At 46.2% G+C, this 16025-nt stretch overlaps 1 protein-coding gene and 1 pseudogene across 1 annotated transcript; one reads left to right on the top strand and one right to left on the bottom strand.

Annotated features, from left to right (window-relative positions):
- Nucleotides 1-2712: 2712 nt before the first annotated feature.
- Nucleotides 2713-6700, bottom strand: LOC136459356 (histone deacetylase 10, chloroplastic-like; annotated as a pseudogene).
- Nucleotides 6701-14360: 7660 nt separating this feature from the next.
- Nucleotides 14361-15112, top strand: LOC136461139 (ATP-dependent Clp protease adapter protein CLPS2, chloroplastic-like). Its single transcript, XM_066460567.1, has 2 exons — nt 14361-14676; nt 14799-15112. The coding sequence occupies exons 1-2, from the start codon at nt 14361-14363 to the stop codon at nt 14990-14992; spliced, it is 510 nt and encodes a 169-aa protein (XP_066316664.1). The 3' UTR covers nt 14993-15112.
- Nucleotides 15113-16025: the final 913 nt, after the last annotated feature.

The raw sequence follows: 16025 nt of genomic DNA, 5'->3' as shown, positions 1-16025 counted from the left end.
ATGGCAGGAAAGGGAAAGGGGAAGGCAACAAAGGAGCCTAGATAGAAGAAGATCAAGACAGAGGGGCACCGAGAGCGCATGGAGCAGGCCACCCTGGCCATGCTAGCTTAGGAGTCAAGTTAGAGCTGAGGCAGTGGTCTAAGGATTTCAGAAAGACAGACCAGCAGGAGAACAACTGCTTAAGGAAAGTCAGCCGACAAAGACTAGCTGGACAAGCCTTCACCCAAGAGCAACTTGAGAAGATGAGACAATTCTACTCCACACACTAGACCTCCACTTTTGCTCTAGAGGAGTTGTCACTAGCCGCTACTTGTCAGCGCCCTCACACCCAAGGATGCTTAACATATGCCCTCTCTGGCATGAAGAGGAAGGGGAGAGAGAGAGAGAGAGAGAGAGAGAGAGAGAGAGAGAGAGAGAGAGAGAGGCACAATAGACCGAGCATACTGAGCAACCCTAGTACCCCAAAATTCAGTTCAGAGACTTCTAGGGCTTCACCACCAGGAGGATCGAGAGTATTTGTTCCCGTGCCCTAGAGATGTGGTTTCCTTGGGTCAAGGAGGAAGGCATCAGTAGCAAGGTTCGGGACCGCCACTAATCTAAAGGAGCTACTGTGATAGAGGGATCACCCTAACTGACTAGAGGCATGTTGGTTGGATAGGGTTGGAGCGTGCAACAGGTAGACCAATCTGGTCCCCTCTTCAAGAGGTTTCAGGGTTTTGTTCACTTGTTCATCGAGGTGGACTAAATCGTAGTACCGTAGTACCTTGGGTCACGTAGTTATACACAACAATGAGGATCCACCCAGAGAGGGAGTACATTCAGTTTATGCTGGAGGATGGACCACATAGGCGGTACAAAGAGACACTAAGGACATACCTTGGAGTAGTCGAGTCAGACAAGAGTGCACAAAAAATTTCTATGGAGACGCTCATTCCACCCGGTTGTGCGAGAGTTGGAGGCTCATTCCCTACACCAACAAGTCAAACAACCCTTCACCGATGGGTCTCTCTGCATGTCAAACCATTTGCTACCAGAGGTGTACGTGCACATTGCATTGCAGAAGACAACATTGCCCATAGGGGGGCAACGGAGAGTACTTGACGAGTTTGCAGTAGTGGCTGCTTCTTTCACTCTGGACAGGAGAGCAGTTCAAGTTCCTCGACTTCTTTTTGAGTGAGAAAAAATGAGATCGAGGACATGGTTGGAGATGTGATCAGAATTGGACATAAGTGGATTTACCCTTATCCGATGAGAGCTACTTGTTGAGTAAGATTGCACATGTCAACCACCAGGAGACCTATGAGGCGTCTACCCACGAGCTCCTCACTTACCTTAGCCCTCGAGGACAGGTAGACACGAAGAGGAGGACGCAACACTCGAGGAGGCTGAGCATGCGGCTAGATTTGGAGGGATAGTTCGATTGACCTCGAATCCGAGCCTGAAAGTGAGGATAATAAGGGCACTTTCAATGGAGAAACTATTGGATAATTTCCATAGCCTAAAAAACTACCCATATAAACCACACTTAGAATACAGAATTATTCTCGTGGGGTCCTTTTCTTACCCCCATCCAATCTGCTCTCCTTGTCCAACTACTCAAATGAGGAATGAACCAGTAGCCAACACCTTTAATTTCTTCCACATCGATTCATGTGAAGACACACTTTCTTGTTGAGAAACCATTTTTTCGATTTTTACTCTCTTCTCAATTAATTATTTGCCACGTCAGCACAATGTCTCCGTGACAAGGTAATTAATAGGGACAAAAATCATGCCAATTTCTATATTGGGAGTGCTCTAACTACACTTCCTCGCCTCGGAGAGGTCACAGTTGACACGATCACGAGGGGGAGGTTTGAGTGTAGGCAGAGACGACGACGACGACGATATACCTGTTACCAATGCTCCACCACTAGTGACCGAGGCCTCAGTGGAACAGCCTACAGAGCTTGTTCAGATACTTTCACGGCTAAATGGCTAATAGAGGTCGAGGAAAGACAGACAGCTGACTCCAGGAGGATGGAGGAGACACTCGCTAGACAGCACCAACAACAGATACTCTTCTAGGAGTTCCAGGAGCAGCTTAGGCAGCAGCCAGAGGCCCACGCACAGGCCCTGGTTCAGCAACAGACCCAAATGGCCCAGATGTTCATTTTAGGGCCCATTGGGTTCTTTGCTCTGTACTGTTTAACCTCGTCCAGCTAGGAGAGCAGACAAGCAGTGCGTTTGGAACTTGAACGAGGTTTTGTCGGAGACTGTGCGGCTACCCTGTTTGCCTTGCCAGGCGAGAAAGCCAAATCGGCTCGCCTAGCCTGACAAGCTTCTCGTAGCTCGCGCCGGTGAAGCAAGGGGAGCTAGCTGGGCAACCAAGCGCGCCCTAAAGTTTAATCAGTGGCTGCATTGGCCATTGCGCAGCTCTTCCAGGCGACAGGACTCCAACCCCCAGCTTGCTACTACTCAGGGTCAGGGACAGCCTCAGTTGTCAGCTGGTCTAAGGTTTAAGATGTTTCTTGCCGGTGCCAGTCCAGAGCTTCCCTCAGAGTTCACAGTTTCAGACTGGTTTTGCTCGTCCTGTTGCTCCGCCAGTGTTCCCAGAGACAGACGTCAGAACCTCACTTGTTCTCACGGAGACAGGCCTGAGAACTGAACTTGTGCGAAATGTGAAGTTCTGTTGTAGCTCCAGAGTTTCCGTGCCTGCATCCGAGCCAGTAGTGCTTTTTAATCTGCTTATTAGTTATTGGAATCTCTTGCATAATTTTTTCTTAAATATTGTAGCACACGACCTTTGGTCAATATATACAGCTAGAACTAGTATTATACTATACACTGCTGCTACTGAGAGAATGGTAAATTCCATTTTCTGGTGAACCAGAAGTTCAAACTATGCACTACCTGCAAAATGCAACAAGATCTTGCACTTCTGCAGTACACACTGCTGACAGCGCCTTTTCCAAATTTAGTGCCAGCCTAGAGTGAGTGGATGCCCTTGGCCTTCTCAATTGCGTCTTTGATCTTCCGAGTCGGCTCTTCAAAAAGTATCGCTGGATCATCGAACTGTGCTGCGAGGCTGGGCTCATCAAGGAATGCAGGAAGAAGACACAGCGGCCACCACAGAGTTCCTTGGCCAGCTGCTTGCTGTTCGCTTGTCGTATTTGGCTTATAAGCCATGGCTTATTAGCCAACGAACAATATTTTTCTCTCACACCAAACCAGCCAACAGTACTTTCAGCCATGGCTTATAAGCCAAACTAGCCCAAACGAACAACAAGTACGAACAGGGCGCAACAGTACTTGTTGTTCGTTTGGGCTAGTTTGGCTTATAAGCCATGGCTGAAAGTACTGTTGGCTGGTTTGGTGTGAGAGAAAAATAGTGTTTGTTGGCTAATAAGCCATGGCTTATAAGCCAAATACGACAAGCGAACAGCAAGCAGCTGGCCAAGGAACTCTGTGGTGGCCAACATGTAGAACGTGCCTGTTGTGAACTGCAGGCCAGCCAGAGGGTCCAGCACGTGTGCGTCGTATCTGAGACGTACATGATGAGTCAGTTTGGCTAGCCTAGAACACTGAAGATCCGCGGGTTCATATAACCAAGGGAGTTATTTCTCAGCATGTTCATGAACTGAAGAGCTTGGTTTTAAGGATGGATAGGAGGATCTCACCCGGCTGAAACAAGGATTATATCAGGCTTGAATCGATGAGCCGATGGAGCAATGACCTCATCAAATGCACACCTCATTGCGTAGTCACCTGCGCCACCAGGCAGAGGAAGGTCGAGTGTCGTGCCTTCACCATCACCCTGTCCGACTTCATTGATCTTACCAGTACCAGGGTAGCTTCCAAGCTACATCGCACATGGAAAACAAAGACTGTTTCATGGTAAAGTTCCAAAACCTGGTTGCACAAAGAGATGTCACAGACTCACAGGAAACAGGGGTACAAAACCTGGTGAGTTGAGAGGAAGAAGATGTCTGGATCATCATAAAATGCATCGTATGTCCCATTGCCATGGTGAACGTCAAAATCTATTATCATCACACGCTTTAGTCCATGTTGATGCTGAGCGTACCGAGCTGCCACTGCGACGCTCCCAAAGACAAAAAAAACCCATGGGACCTCGAGGAACAGCATGATGTCCTGGTGGCCTTACTAACGCAAAGCCAAGGGGCGGATCAGGACCTAACTTTGATGCTGCGACCTAAGAAAACATGCAATATTTCTCGGGAAAACAGCACTGCAAAGTAAAATAAAGAACATGCTGAAACCACCATAATAGTCAACAGAGAGAAGATTAGTTACCACTGAATCAACCAATGTGATTCCGGCACCAGCTGATAGTAGTGATTCTTGGAAAGTCTATACAGAAAAAATGGAACGACTTAAAATGGTGTCTAAAATTTTGCTGATTCCAGTAGTATGCAAATCAATAGGTGAAGTAACTATGAAACAATCAATGAGTAGCAACTTAAAATTATATCACAGAAAATTTGAGTGATGAAATCAACAATGTCTTATAATACTTTGATAGCTTTCTTTAAAAAATTTGGGTGATGCCTTAGTGCCAGGTCAGACTTCATTAAGTGTTCTTCAGTGTCAAATTTATGGATCAGCATTTCTGTAGTTATCAGTAACATCAAAATCATAAGGCGCCTGAATGAATCACTAGTTCATACTTCTCATGATAACCGCCAAATAAGAAATAACTCATATATAATGCTATCAGTTGTAAGTATGCTAAGTAATACTCTGTCTATTTCCAAGTTCTGACCAAATTAATACTGGCACGACATAGTAGAGGGCATGCACAATTAGCATCAGAAGCATGTAAAAACGAAAAGGGCACATGCATAAAGCATTACAGTCTCTGTAGCGTATGTTGGTCCAGTCCCTTCAATAAATATCAGACCTTCATCTGAAGCTCTACCCATAGCCTGCAGCCACATTCTGCCACATAGTAAGCAAATTGCAGCATTATTTCAAACGGTCAAACCTATCTGATAGGTTTTCACCAGTAGAGAAAAGCAACTTCTTATTAGAAAAGTAAGAATAAATAAGGACAGCTTGATGACAAGTACCTTTTTGAGTCCAGTGATGTAAGATTTTGAATGAACTCGTGCAACATCATCTAGAGAAGCAGGGTTGAAATTTTGAATTTCAAGAACCTGTGAACCACGATGCTGAAAACTAAACAGATGAGATGACATTTAACTTACGAATACTCATCCTTTTCTAGTGAAATGCAATTGTACATGGCATAAGAAAGAACACGCCAAAAACCCAGAAGGTTTGACTAAAGGCAGAAGAAACTGTTGAAGCATAGTGAGATAAGACAATGTCCTCAAGTTGATTGCTCATCCTATTTCTTTTTATATGATTCAATTTTAGCATGGTTTCAAACAAAGGTAAACTGAAACAATTAAGGTGCTTTCTTTAAGGTAAAGTTCCAAAAAATAGTTGTGAATATTCGAAGTAGTATTGCTAGTATACCTTGGGACTAAGCTCCAATTTCTCAAGAGCATCAACTATCGCAAGAACTCTTTTGTTAGATTCTGGCTGTGTTTCCTGAAAAAAAAAGTGAAAAATATTATGATATAATGCAAAAACTAGATTAGACAACTTATCACATCGTAACTTCTACAGTTCTATGTATAACTTTTTCAAGAAATTTGTTATATAGTAAGGTAAAGTATGGTTGTTAGTTACCAACCATTTTCATAGATGGTCTAAAACTATTGCATACTATTCAGCAACTCAGTATCTAAGTTTTCAACTATGACGCAATAAACTTGTCACGTGTTGTTGACGCAAAATCACTACTGACCCCCCCCCCCCCCCCTGCCCCTGCTCCTAAAAAAAATCAAAAGGCATTCTTCAAATATGAGTCTTAGGATAAGGTATGCTTTATGGAAGAATGAATTATATGAAATATTAAAGTTAGTCAACAAGCAGCTCATGAAAATGAGTAGCACAGCATTCATGTAACTGAATGTATGCTGCTATGAAACCGGAACCTGAATTGCTTACTTTGTTATGACCCAGGGCAGGAGAGGTACAATAGAGAATACGAGCATCGAGAAGTGAATTATCAGGTATTGCTAAATTCTTTGGAGCATTGCCTTTCTCTATAGAAGCTTGATCCTGATTTGCTGAGCACTGTGCACTCCAGCTCCTGATTTGTTTTTGTTCTCTTCCCGAGTTTTGGAAGATGCTCCTCCAAATTAAGGGATGAGGATGATGACTTCCTAAGGCACAGTAGTGTCTGAACAAAGGCAACATCCTCCCTGAAACAAAGAGACAGATTTCCCGTATACGTTACACCAATCATTACAACTGCATGTGGACAGACAATAGAAAGCTAAGATCAATAACTAAGGCACCAACTGCACACTCCAACTTGGTGATTTGTAATAACTTAAAATAATATAAATACTGCCATCCTGATACAAGAGAAGGGCTTAGTATAGGCATTATATCATGTGAACCAATTGAATAAAGAATGTGCAGCACACGTCCAAACTCCATCCTACCAGAAGTAAGCCAAACGTTTGGTAAGAAAAATGAAACTACAAACCAAATTACCACTCCGTACTAATATGTAAAATCATCTTTATGAGATGAGTGCCAGTAAAAACTAACCTCCAAATGAAATAAAGGTATTTCCCAACCATTTTCTTCCATCTTTAAGAGTAACTAAGCAGTGCAGTCTAGTCACACCCGCTCCATTCTAGCATAACATGATTACATAACCGAACCACCGTAAAACGTGACAAAGGGTTCAAGGCATATAATTCTAGCATTTGGTTTCAATCTGAGCCAGAGCCAACAACAGCCCCTCTTCATTCCAACAGCTTTCAGCATGTAAATCAGCATGCCGTCATACTAAGTTGGTTCAGATTGGGGTGTGTGTGTGTGTGTGTGTGTGTGTGTGTGTGTGGGGGGGGGGGGGGGGGGGGGGGGGGGGGGTTTACAAAAGAAAAATCCTATATAGCTGTGCTGGTTCTGCTTCACATGAACATTTCCACGAGCAGTTGGTAGCAGTGGCGGTCTAGCGGATCCAGTAAAGGACATAGCTTGGGTTTGGGAGCTCGGCTTCGCACAGCAGCGACGGAAGAGAAAGGGTGCACATACCTGGTGGGTGCTCGTTGCCGGCGAAGGTCCCGAAGATAGAGACCTGGGCACTTGGCGTAGGGCGGCGACGGCCGCCCAGTAGTCGCCACCACAGTCCACAGAGCGCACGCGATAGGACTGGTGAACCGAGAGAGAATGCCGGGGGCGGGGGAACTAAATGGAGAACAGAAGGCAGGCTAGCAGGGTGAAGTTCTGGCCTTCTGGGACACAGCCACTAAATATCCTTTTTAGACCTGAAAAAATGCCTGATACTGTATATCATAATTTTGCCTTCCGTTTTTTGAGATTTTTTTTATTTTGCCCTCGTTCCATTCTAGTATGTTTTGCTCCTGTTTATGTTTCTTCTCATTTGGAACCCTGGGGACTTGCGCAGTAGTGATCAGTAACCATTTACGCCATGTTGTCATGTTGAATTTGTGTTTGAACTTTGAAGTCTCTGATGTAGTTCTTGCTTTGGAGGGAACGGTTGCAGGCTTATTGGATCCTTAGTGGTGTTTGGGGTGCATGTTCCTGGAACTTTCCATGACCCAGATCATATTAGTCAGCTGTGGTTCATCCCTTGCCAGAAAAAATAGGGCGTACCCAGCCAAATGTGGTGCCTAAAAGTGGTCGTGGCAAACGGGTGGCCGTTCAGACATCATCGTGTTTCGGTTGTGTTGTATGCGCTCTTGTACACTTGCAGTGCCTGTACGGCTGTACTACGGAGAGCGCGGCGTGAAGAAAACGTAGAAGTAATTCCAGCTTGGCCTATGCTAGCCACGGATCTACAGTTTTCTCAAAAGCTCTACATGCAGTTCTTGGCACTCTCTTGCTTGAAACCCTGAATAAATCGTTTTTTTTTAATTTTAATATTTTTTTAAAACTAATTTTAAATCTAACACTGTCTTTTTTAAAAGAAAACTAACATTTTTTGCCGCGCCTATTGTCCTGGCGCAACCAAATGACTGAGCCGCGCCATTCATGGTGGCGCGGCAGAGGGCTGACGTGGCGGCGACCGGAATCGCTGACCGATGACGTGGCAGGGTCTGCCACGCCATCGACCTTGGCGCGGCAGTACCGCGTCCTGATCCGTGGCGCGGCAGAGCCGAATGAAACCCCACGGCCAGTCCCGCAGCAAGCCCGCCTGGCCGCCGCGCCCGCCGCCCGCCCGGCGGTACCTAGACGGTTTAATCGAAATGTGTCGTGCCGATAGTGGGAGTTATTCTAAGTATTGCTTGACATAAAATCAATAGTGTATTTGTTTCTGTCTTTTGTTGATTTTTTTTCACGACCGAACGGAGAATTTGATAAGCCAATGATATTTTTTTTCATCTTTCATAATACGGTTAACCACCATGTTAACTAATCGATTACGAAAAATTGGATCGGATCGAAACAAATATTTTTTAAGGGGACTTATTTATTTGGTTTTTTGGCCCCATATTGTAGGATCGACAGCGACGCGACCATGGACCCTGGCTTCCTCGACCCCTCGCGCAAGACACCGGCCACCGGCGTCGAGATACCCCGGGACTGTCGGTTTTCGAACTAGTTGCTACTTAATCTCACATGTAGTGATGCCGCGACGCATTGAAGCCAATATAAAGCAAATAAATAAAGTCCGTACGCTAGTTGAGAAACTGCCACATAACATTTTCATTGGTTTGACATAAGTTCGACATAACATAACCAACTAAGCCTATAAGTTTTGGACGCCAATAATAGTTCAATCTAACAAACTAAGACCCATGAGTGTAAGGATCCCTCGGACACATATGTCTCTTCGAATTTGTTGGCAACACATTGAGAGTGTAGCCAACGTCGATGTGGTCGTGTCGCCGGTGCGTACGGCTCGTACCTGCAAGTATATGATATGTACGATTAATTAGAATTCTTTATGATCGTTAGTTCATGTAGCCTATGTATTTAAAGAAACTACCTTTGTTAGTACCTGTGAGGTTCATTGGGTACCAAGTGGGGCACCACCTAGCTGAGACATGCCGACCTCGTCCTGCGGCCAATCGTCACACTGGTCGTGCTGTCTGCGGAAGCCCGGGAGGTCGTCGTCCTCGATTGTAGGGTCCTCCCCAGCGCTATGATATGGTGGTGTACGCACCATAGAAGTGGCACCTGTCACCGGCTGAGAAGAGTCGGCTGGTGTCCTCAAAGAGGCTGCAGACGTGCCACCTGACCGTGTTGGGAGTGGCGGTTCCTCATAAGGAGTGTCCATGCAGCTCAGCTTTTGAGCTAGCTTCCTACAGCTCTTCTTCACCTTCTACATAAATAGACGTTAAAGTTAGTGCATTTCTCAAACGCATATACACTAAAGAAACAATTTTGGAACGAACTAGTTTATGTTTACCTGCACAAAAGCCTTGAGAACGCCTGACCCCTGCCCTCTATACTCGTGAAGCCGGAACGCTGCTTCGTTGGACAGCCTCGATAATTGTGTCGTCTGGGTACAGAAACGCGGTTGAACAGTTTTAGTATATATACTTAATATCAAATGGATAACAAATTGTACCATTCAAGTATCTTACCACGTATCTTTGTAGTGGAGCTCTCTGTAGCTGTGTGTCCTCTCTAGTGGCAACGTCATACATATCTTTCTCTAAGTCCTCGTCAATCGCCTTCTCAGTATACGGGGGCTTAATATGTGTCCTCATAGACCTGTGAAGCCAGCGCAGGTACTCGTTGAATGTGTGCTGGTCGTGTGGAGGACCCGCATGGACCGTCTGCCATTCCCTGGTCTCCCATAAGTGGATGTGCGCGTTGTGTGTCATGCGCCAATCCTTGGTCTTGTACCTCTTCCTACGGTCATACATATAACAAAACGATGTTAGTTATACCACACATGATGAGGGCATGACACCATCGGATACAACCATTGTTTGGGATCCCAATCTTTCGTCAGGTTCAAGATAAACAACGATTTGTTCGGAGAGCGACACACCGATCCGGTTTCATATCACAAAGACCCGAACCCTGCAACCTTAGCACCATGTCTCCTCTGGTTATCAACCGTGTCACAATCCAATTGACCTCGCCAAGAAGGCTAATCCCTGCTGCGAATCGAAGAACACAAGTAAGAACAAGATAAAAAGCAACTCAATTAAAGTGACAATTGTAGATGAATGATTAAGCACTCGAAGTTGGGGTCTTGCAAACCGATAACGACGACTGGTTAATGACAGATTGATCTAAAACAAAACCCAAAACCTAATGTAGGTGGTGGCTACTGATTATATAGCCTAAGGGACGTCCAAAGATCCCTCTTCACGTCCTAAAGGTGTCCCAATACGTTACAAGGCCCAACGGCCCAAAAGACGACGACGCAGCACCTGACAGATTCTAGACGTCAACTTGTTTCGACGATTCCCATTAATTCTGGTAGAATTTTGATGTGGGACCACTTCCATTGGTTTCCTTATGAAATTATCTTTCTAGATCTTCCGTCAGGTTCAAGATAAACAACGATTTATTTAGAGAGCGACACACCAATCCGGTTTCATATCACAAAGACCCGAACCCTACAACCTTAGCACCACGTCTTCTCTGGTTATTAACCGTGTCACAATCCAGTTGACCTCGCCAAGAAGGCTAATTCCTGCTGCGAATCGAAGAACACAAGCAAGAACAAGATAAAAAGCAACTCAATTAAAGTGACAATTGCAGATGAATGATTAAGCACTCGAAGTTGGGGTCTTGCAAACCGATAACGGCGACTGTTCAATGACAGATTGATCTAAAACAAAACTCAAAACCTAATGTAGGTGGTGGCTACTAATTATATAGCCTAAGGGACGTCCAAAGATCTCTCTTCACGTCCTAAAGGTGTCCCAACACGTTACAAGGCCCAACGGCCCAAAAGACGACGACACAGCGCCGTGACAGATTCTAGACGTCAACTTGTTTCGATGATTCCTATTGATTCTGATGGAATTTTAATGTGGAACCACTTCCATTGGTTTCCTTATGAAATTTTCTTTCCATCTATATGTGTATCATAAAAAACGAAGTCTGTATGCGACCTAAACGTTCGTTTTACTACATGCTGGTCCTGGAGCCTGAGATGGACTGGAACTCAAGTTGGACTGGGCCTCCGGCTTGGCTTGGACGTCCTTGCTGGCCTCCTAAGATGGTGGCCAAGGAGGAGGACGTCCAAGGGATTTCTTGGTGGGTTTTCCAAGTCCTTGGGGTGTGCTTCCACTTGGGCCAGGGTCCCAAGGATGAATAACAAGCCCATAACGACAGTGTAGCTCTCAACAGAAACAGCGACAGAATATCTTGATGGTTTGGAGGCCTTGCTGATGTGATATTGAGATGAGACCAGATCTATTTGAAATCTTATCAAACAAGCTTTCCATCAAGTATGACATCGATCGCACTCCAGATGGCTGAGTTATGGCCTTTCCAATGAAGCACTATCGAGCTGCCGATGAACCAAAAATTCAACTTTGATGAACTTGCATGTTGAGACATATTTGTACCTACATTCAAATAACGACATATATATGTGGAACCAAGTGAATTGTACCAAAAATCACTATACAAATGTAGGAATGAGCTCACCTTATAAACTATGGTTGTATCCGATGGTGTCATGTCCTCATCAACACATACCTCTGAATTGTAGCTTTGTTATTAATCGATAACGCACCCGTGCAATCCTTGGTTGGTGGAGTAAAGCGATGGTGGACAGCCTGTCATTCTTCTAAACTGTCTGCAGACCCTGACGGGCAAGTGAATCTTGATCACGTGGAAAAAAATAAGAGGGACATTGCAGTGATACTCCTCTGACTCGTCCCTAGTGACAGAACTGAGATAGTACTAGAGCTCCAGAGCATCCCAAGGACACCAATGCACCTAAACATTTCGTAATTGAGTTAGACTGTGATATAATGTAGATCGAACAAGACACAGGTATGATAGTAAAGAGAGCATAACCTGGTGCTGTGTCAGGACGTCGAGACCGTCCGTGTACTTCCTGTACTTGCGCCTCGCATTCCCTCTAACCAACTCTGATTTCGTCTAGATAAACAGAGCTGTAGGGAGTGTATCATGCCTGTTCCATTACTGCATTGAACACAATAATGAATTAGCCATTAATAAACTCATCATATGTAACCATATCAAAGAATATAATAAACCGAAGTACTTACCGGTAAACTAGTCTTAAGGGGCCTCCCAATGGGACATCGTTCCCAACACCAAACCTGGAGTAGGTACGAGCAACTTCCAAGGTTCGCATACCCTGAGGTGCGACAACAGGCAACGCATAGCTGTCGATACATCCATGCCAGGACTATGCTACCCTAACTATACGTCGCTATGTTCTCCCACGGCTGGCGTAGTATGTCAAGGAAGATCCAGCTGATGGTGTTGCCCGAGACGTCTGGGAAGAGGAAAGCACAAGAAAGTGTCAGAGTCATATTCGAGCAAACCTATCGATCTGAGCCTCCTCAGCCTGTGGGTCTAAGTAATCAAAGCGCTCTATGATTCAGGACGATGAAACACCAAATTTTTTTTTTAAAATTTACCAAAGAAAATGAGACCCGATGCCTACAAGAAAGCAATGCAAGTATTAAATAGGCTTCAATTTCTCACTTATTTTTCTTGAAAGTCTCGTCGTCCGGTGGAAGAAAGCCAGTAAACTGAGCCACCAGCTCTCTCCAGTGATCGTTGTGAACTATCCCTGTCACTGGAAGTCCCCCCAACCAAAGGCCAAAAATAGCCTTCACGTCCTGCATGGTCAAGGTCATCTCGCCATGAGGTTGGTGAAACGTGTGGGTCTCAGGCCTCCACCTGTTATAAGAATAGAACGACTGTTAGTTGCCTCAAATTTGTTACAAGAAAGTTTATGTACAAAGAATGCACTCGCACCTGTTTACAGCTGCAGTAAGTAGTGCTGGGTCAAGGGGCGGAATACCGTGGTTGACAACACGGACAAGCTCGAGAAAGCCGGCATGCCATATGTATGGCGCATAATGTTCGTTCCACTGATGCGCCCTGGTGTGCGTGCGGGGCCTCAAAGTAAGCAAGGCCTCCTCTGTGTCGTTGTCACTTAAGATATGTGATCGGTGCTAGTTGTCGTACTCCACCTCAAGAATGGAATATAACGGGTGCTGCGTGGGAGAGGCCATCCTGTTATAAATTGATAAACTAAGAGTTAGAGTATTCAAATTAACAAAATTTAAATTAACATTATGTAGCATTGCAAAATTTAAACTACTTGTTATACAATACGAACATAATATGAAAGCACATGTATATATTCAAAATAACATTAACAGACATATCACGCACTAGTAATATAAACAACTTCATTTGGAATATAAGCATTTGACGAAACTTCATAAAATCATCAAAATCGATGTATCACGCACTAGTAAATACCGACATTTGTAAACTAATATCTATACTCAAAATTCCTAACTAAATAACTAACTATAAACTAAATAATAAATACCTAATCAATCCTTAAACCCAAAATTCTAACTATACTAGAACACACAACCTCAAACCTAAAAACTACCTATGTAAATCACAAACAAATTCACTAACCTAACTATACTAAATCACTAACTATCCTAAATTTGACAAACTATCATAAATCAATAACAATCAAAATAACATTCGTGGCGCGGCCACTGAGCGGCGGGAGTGGCCGGGCAAGGCGTGGGCGAGCGGGCGCGGCGTGGGTGGGCGGGCGCGGCGTGGGAGGGCGCGTGCAAGCGCTGCGTGGCGGCAGGGCGCGTGCGGCTGGCGGCGGGCGATGCGCGGCGACGGGTGGACGGGCAGGGGTGCGTGCGGGCGGGCGGGCTCGCTCGCGATATTTATTTGGCCCAGCCGCGCCAAGATCGGTGGCGCGGCAGAGCCCTGCCACGTCAACGATTACGATTCCGGTCGTCGCCATGTCAGCCCGCGTCCACGCCACCATACATGGCGCGGCACAGACATTTCGCCACGACAGGACAGTAGGCGTGGCCAAAAGTGTTAGTTAAAAAAAAGACAGTGTTAAATTTAAAATTAATTTTCAAAAAGTGTTAAAATTAAAAAAAATGAATAAATCTCGGCATTAGTGTCGAGCAAGAGCTGCTGCTTCTCACCTGAGCAAGAAGCTTTCTGCCTGCAACCAAAAAAAAAAAAAGAAGCTTTCTGCCTAGTCTGCCTGCATTGCCTCTGCCAGTTTCCCTTTCCCAAACGCGAGAACTCCTCTCCTGGGTTCGAGTCTAGGCGTCGGGTCGTCGATGGCAATGGCCATCAGCGGACGAGCAGTCGCGCTCGTCCCGAACACCGCGGCCACCACTCCGCTTCCCTCCACCGTCTCCGTGAACCAGAGCGCGGCCCGGCTGCGGACGAAGGCGACGATGAAAGTTGCTACGGCGTCGCACGCGAGCGGCGGCGCGGTGCTGGAGCGGCCGCCGGCATTCGACCAGTCCCAGCTCGACACGCTCCCCGTCACGCAGGAAGGAGGGGACCCCGGAAGGCTCAAGGATGGGAGGCGCTCCGGGAGCGGCGACAGCTACAAGGTTTTGCTCGTGGACGACGTGCGCCACACCGAGAAGCACGGTAAGTGCTCTGCTCCTTCGCCCTTTCTTCTGTCCTGCATCCTCGCCGGATATCCCAACTCCCAAGTTTTCTGAGCCTTGGGCTGGGCTCACGTCTGCCGTTGTCGTCGTGCCCGCCTGCAGTGGAGAAGGCCTTGCCGCAGGTGGTGCCCTCCATAACCGCCGAAGCCGCACGGCAGCTGTTCCACGAGTCTTGGCTGAGAGGCGTCGCGACTGTTATCGTTGCCGTCAAGGAGCACGCCGAGTTCTACGCACAGATGATGGTCCGTCAGGGACTCCGGTCTGCCATCGAACCTGAATCGGACATGGCGACCTGATTTCCCTCCGTGGCAATCGTTACCTGTGCTGTCATCACGCATCTCCGATCAGAGCCAGTTCTCCACACATCCAGTAGTTTCCTCTTTTGCGTTTTCTTGTACCATCCAGTAGTTTCCTCTTTTGCGTTTACTTCCGAAAATTTTTGGCTTTTGGCTACTGTAGCACTTTCGTTTGTATTTAGCAAAAATTGTCCAATTATAGACTATTTAGGATTCAAAGATTCGTCTCACGATTTTTCGGCTAACTGTGTAATTAGTTTTTTTTTCGTCTACATTTAGTAGTCCATGCATGTGTCGCAAGATTTGATGTGACGGAGAATCTTGAAAATTTTTTGTTTTTGGCTTGCTTCTAAACGGGGCCTAAGTTCTGCAAATTTTTGCCACTGACGTTGCAGGCTTGCGGCATATGGGGATGTGTGTGTGCTTATTTGGCAATCGTATATTAGTACTGTTTTTGTGGAGGTGTTGTGCAAACAAGCGTTACTATGATTATCAAAGGTTTTTAGACCCACCGTGCCCAGTGTCACAATGGTCATTCGTGACGGTGGCTGGCATAAGTTTGTATGTTTATTTACTTTTTGTATTTTATATCCAGACCAATGCAATTTGTGTCCGTGAGCGGGTGTTGAAGGTATAGGACAAGATTTGCCCATTGATTAGACTGTCTTCAACAGCCCTCATCCAAATCAGAGACCCATTCGTTCGTTTGGGTCGCGCCGCTTGCGTGGAGACCCAAAACTCAGCGTTCTCCAACAACCGACGCAAATACGCCCTCTCCTCACTCTCTCTCTCCCGCGCAGCCCCTCCCTCTCTCCCGCATCCAGCCGGCGACGACATCCATCCCTCCTAGATCCGGCGGTCGCGGGCAAGGAGGAGCCTGGATCCGGCTGCGCGGACGACCAGGAGCTCGAATCCGGCGGCCGCGCCCCGCTCCCCGCCTCGCCCGGCGGCCTCGCCCTGGGCGAGCAGGAGCTCGAATCCGGCGGCCGCGCCCCGCTCCCCGCCTCGCCCCGGCGACCTCGCCCTGCTCCCC

The sequence above is a fragment of the Miscanthus floridulus genome, chromosome 6, assembly GCF_019320115.1.
Source record: "Miscanthus floridulus cultivar M001 chromosome 6, ASM1932011v1, whole genome shotgun sequence".
Classification (NCBI taxonomy): domain Eukaryota; kingdom Viridiplantae; phylum Streptophyta; class Magnoliopsida; order Poales; family Poaceae; genus Miscanthus; species Miscanthus floridulus.
The sequence above is the reverse complement of the archived record's forward strand: the minus strand, read 5'-3'. Positions and strand labels throughout refer to the sequence as shown.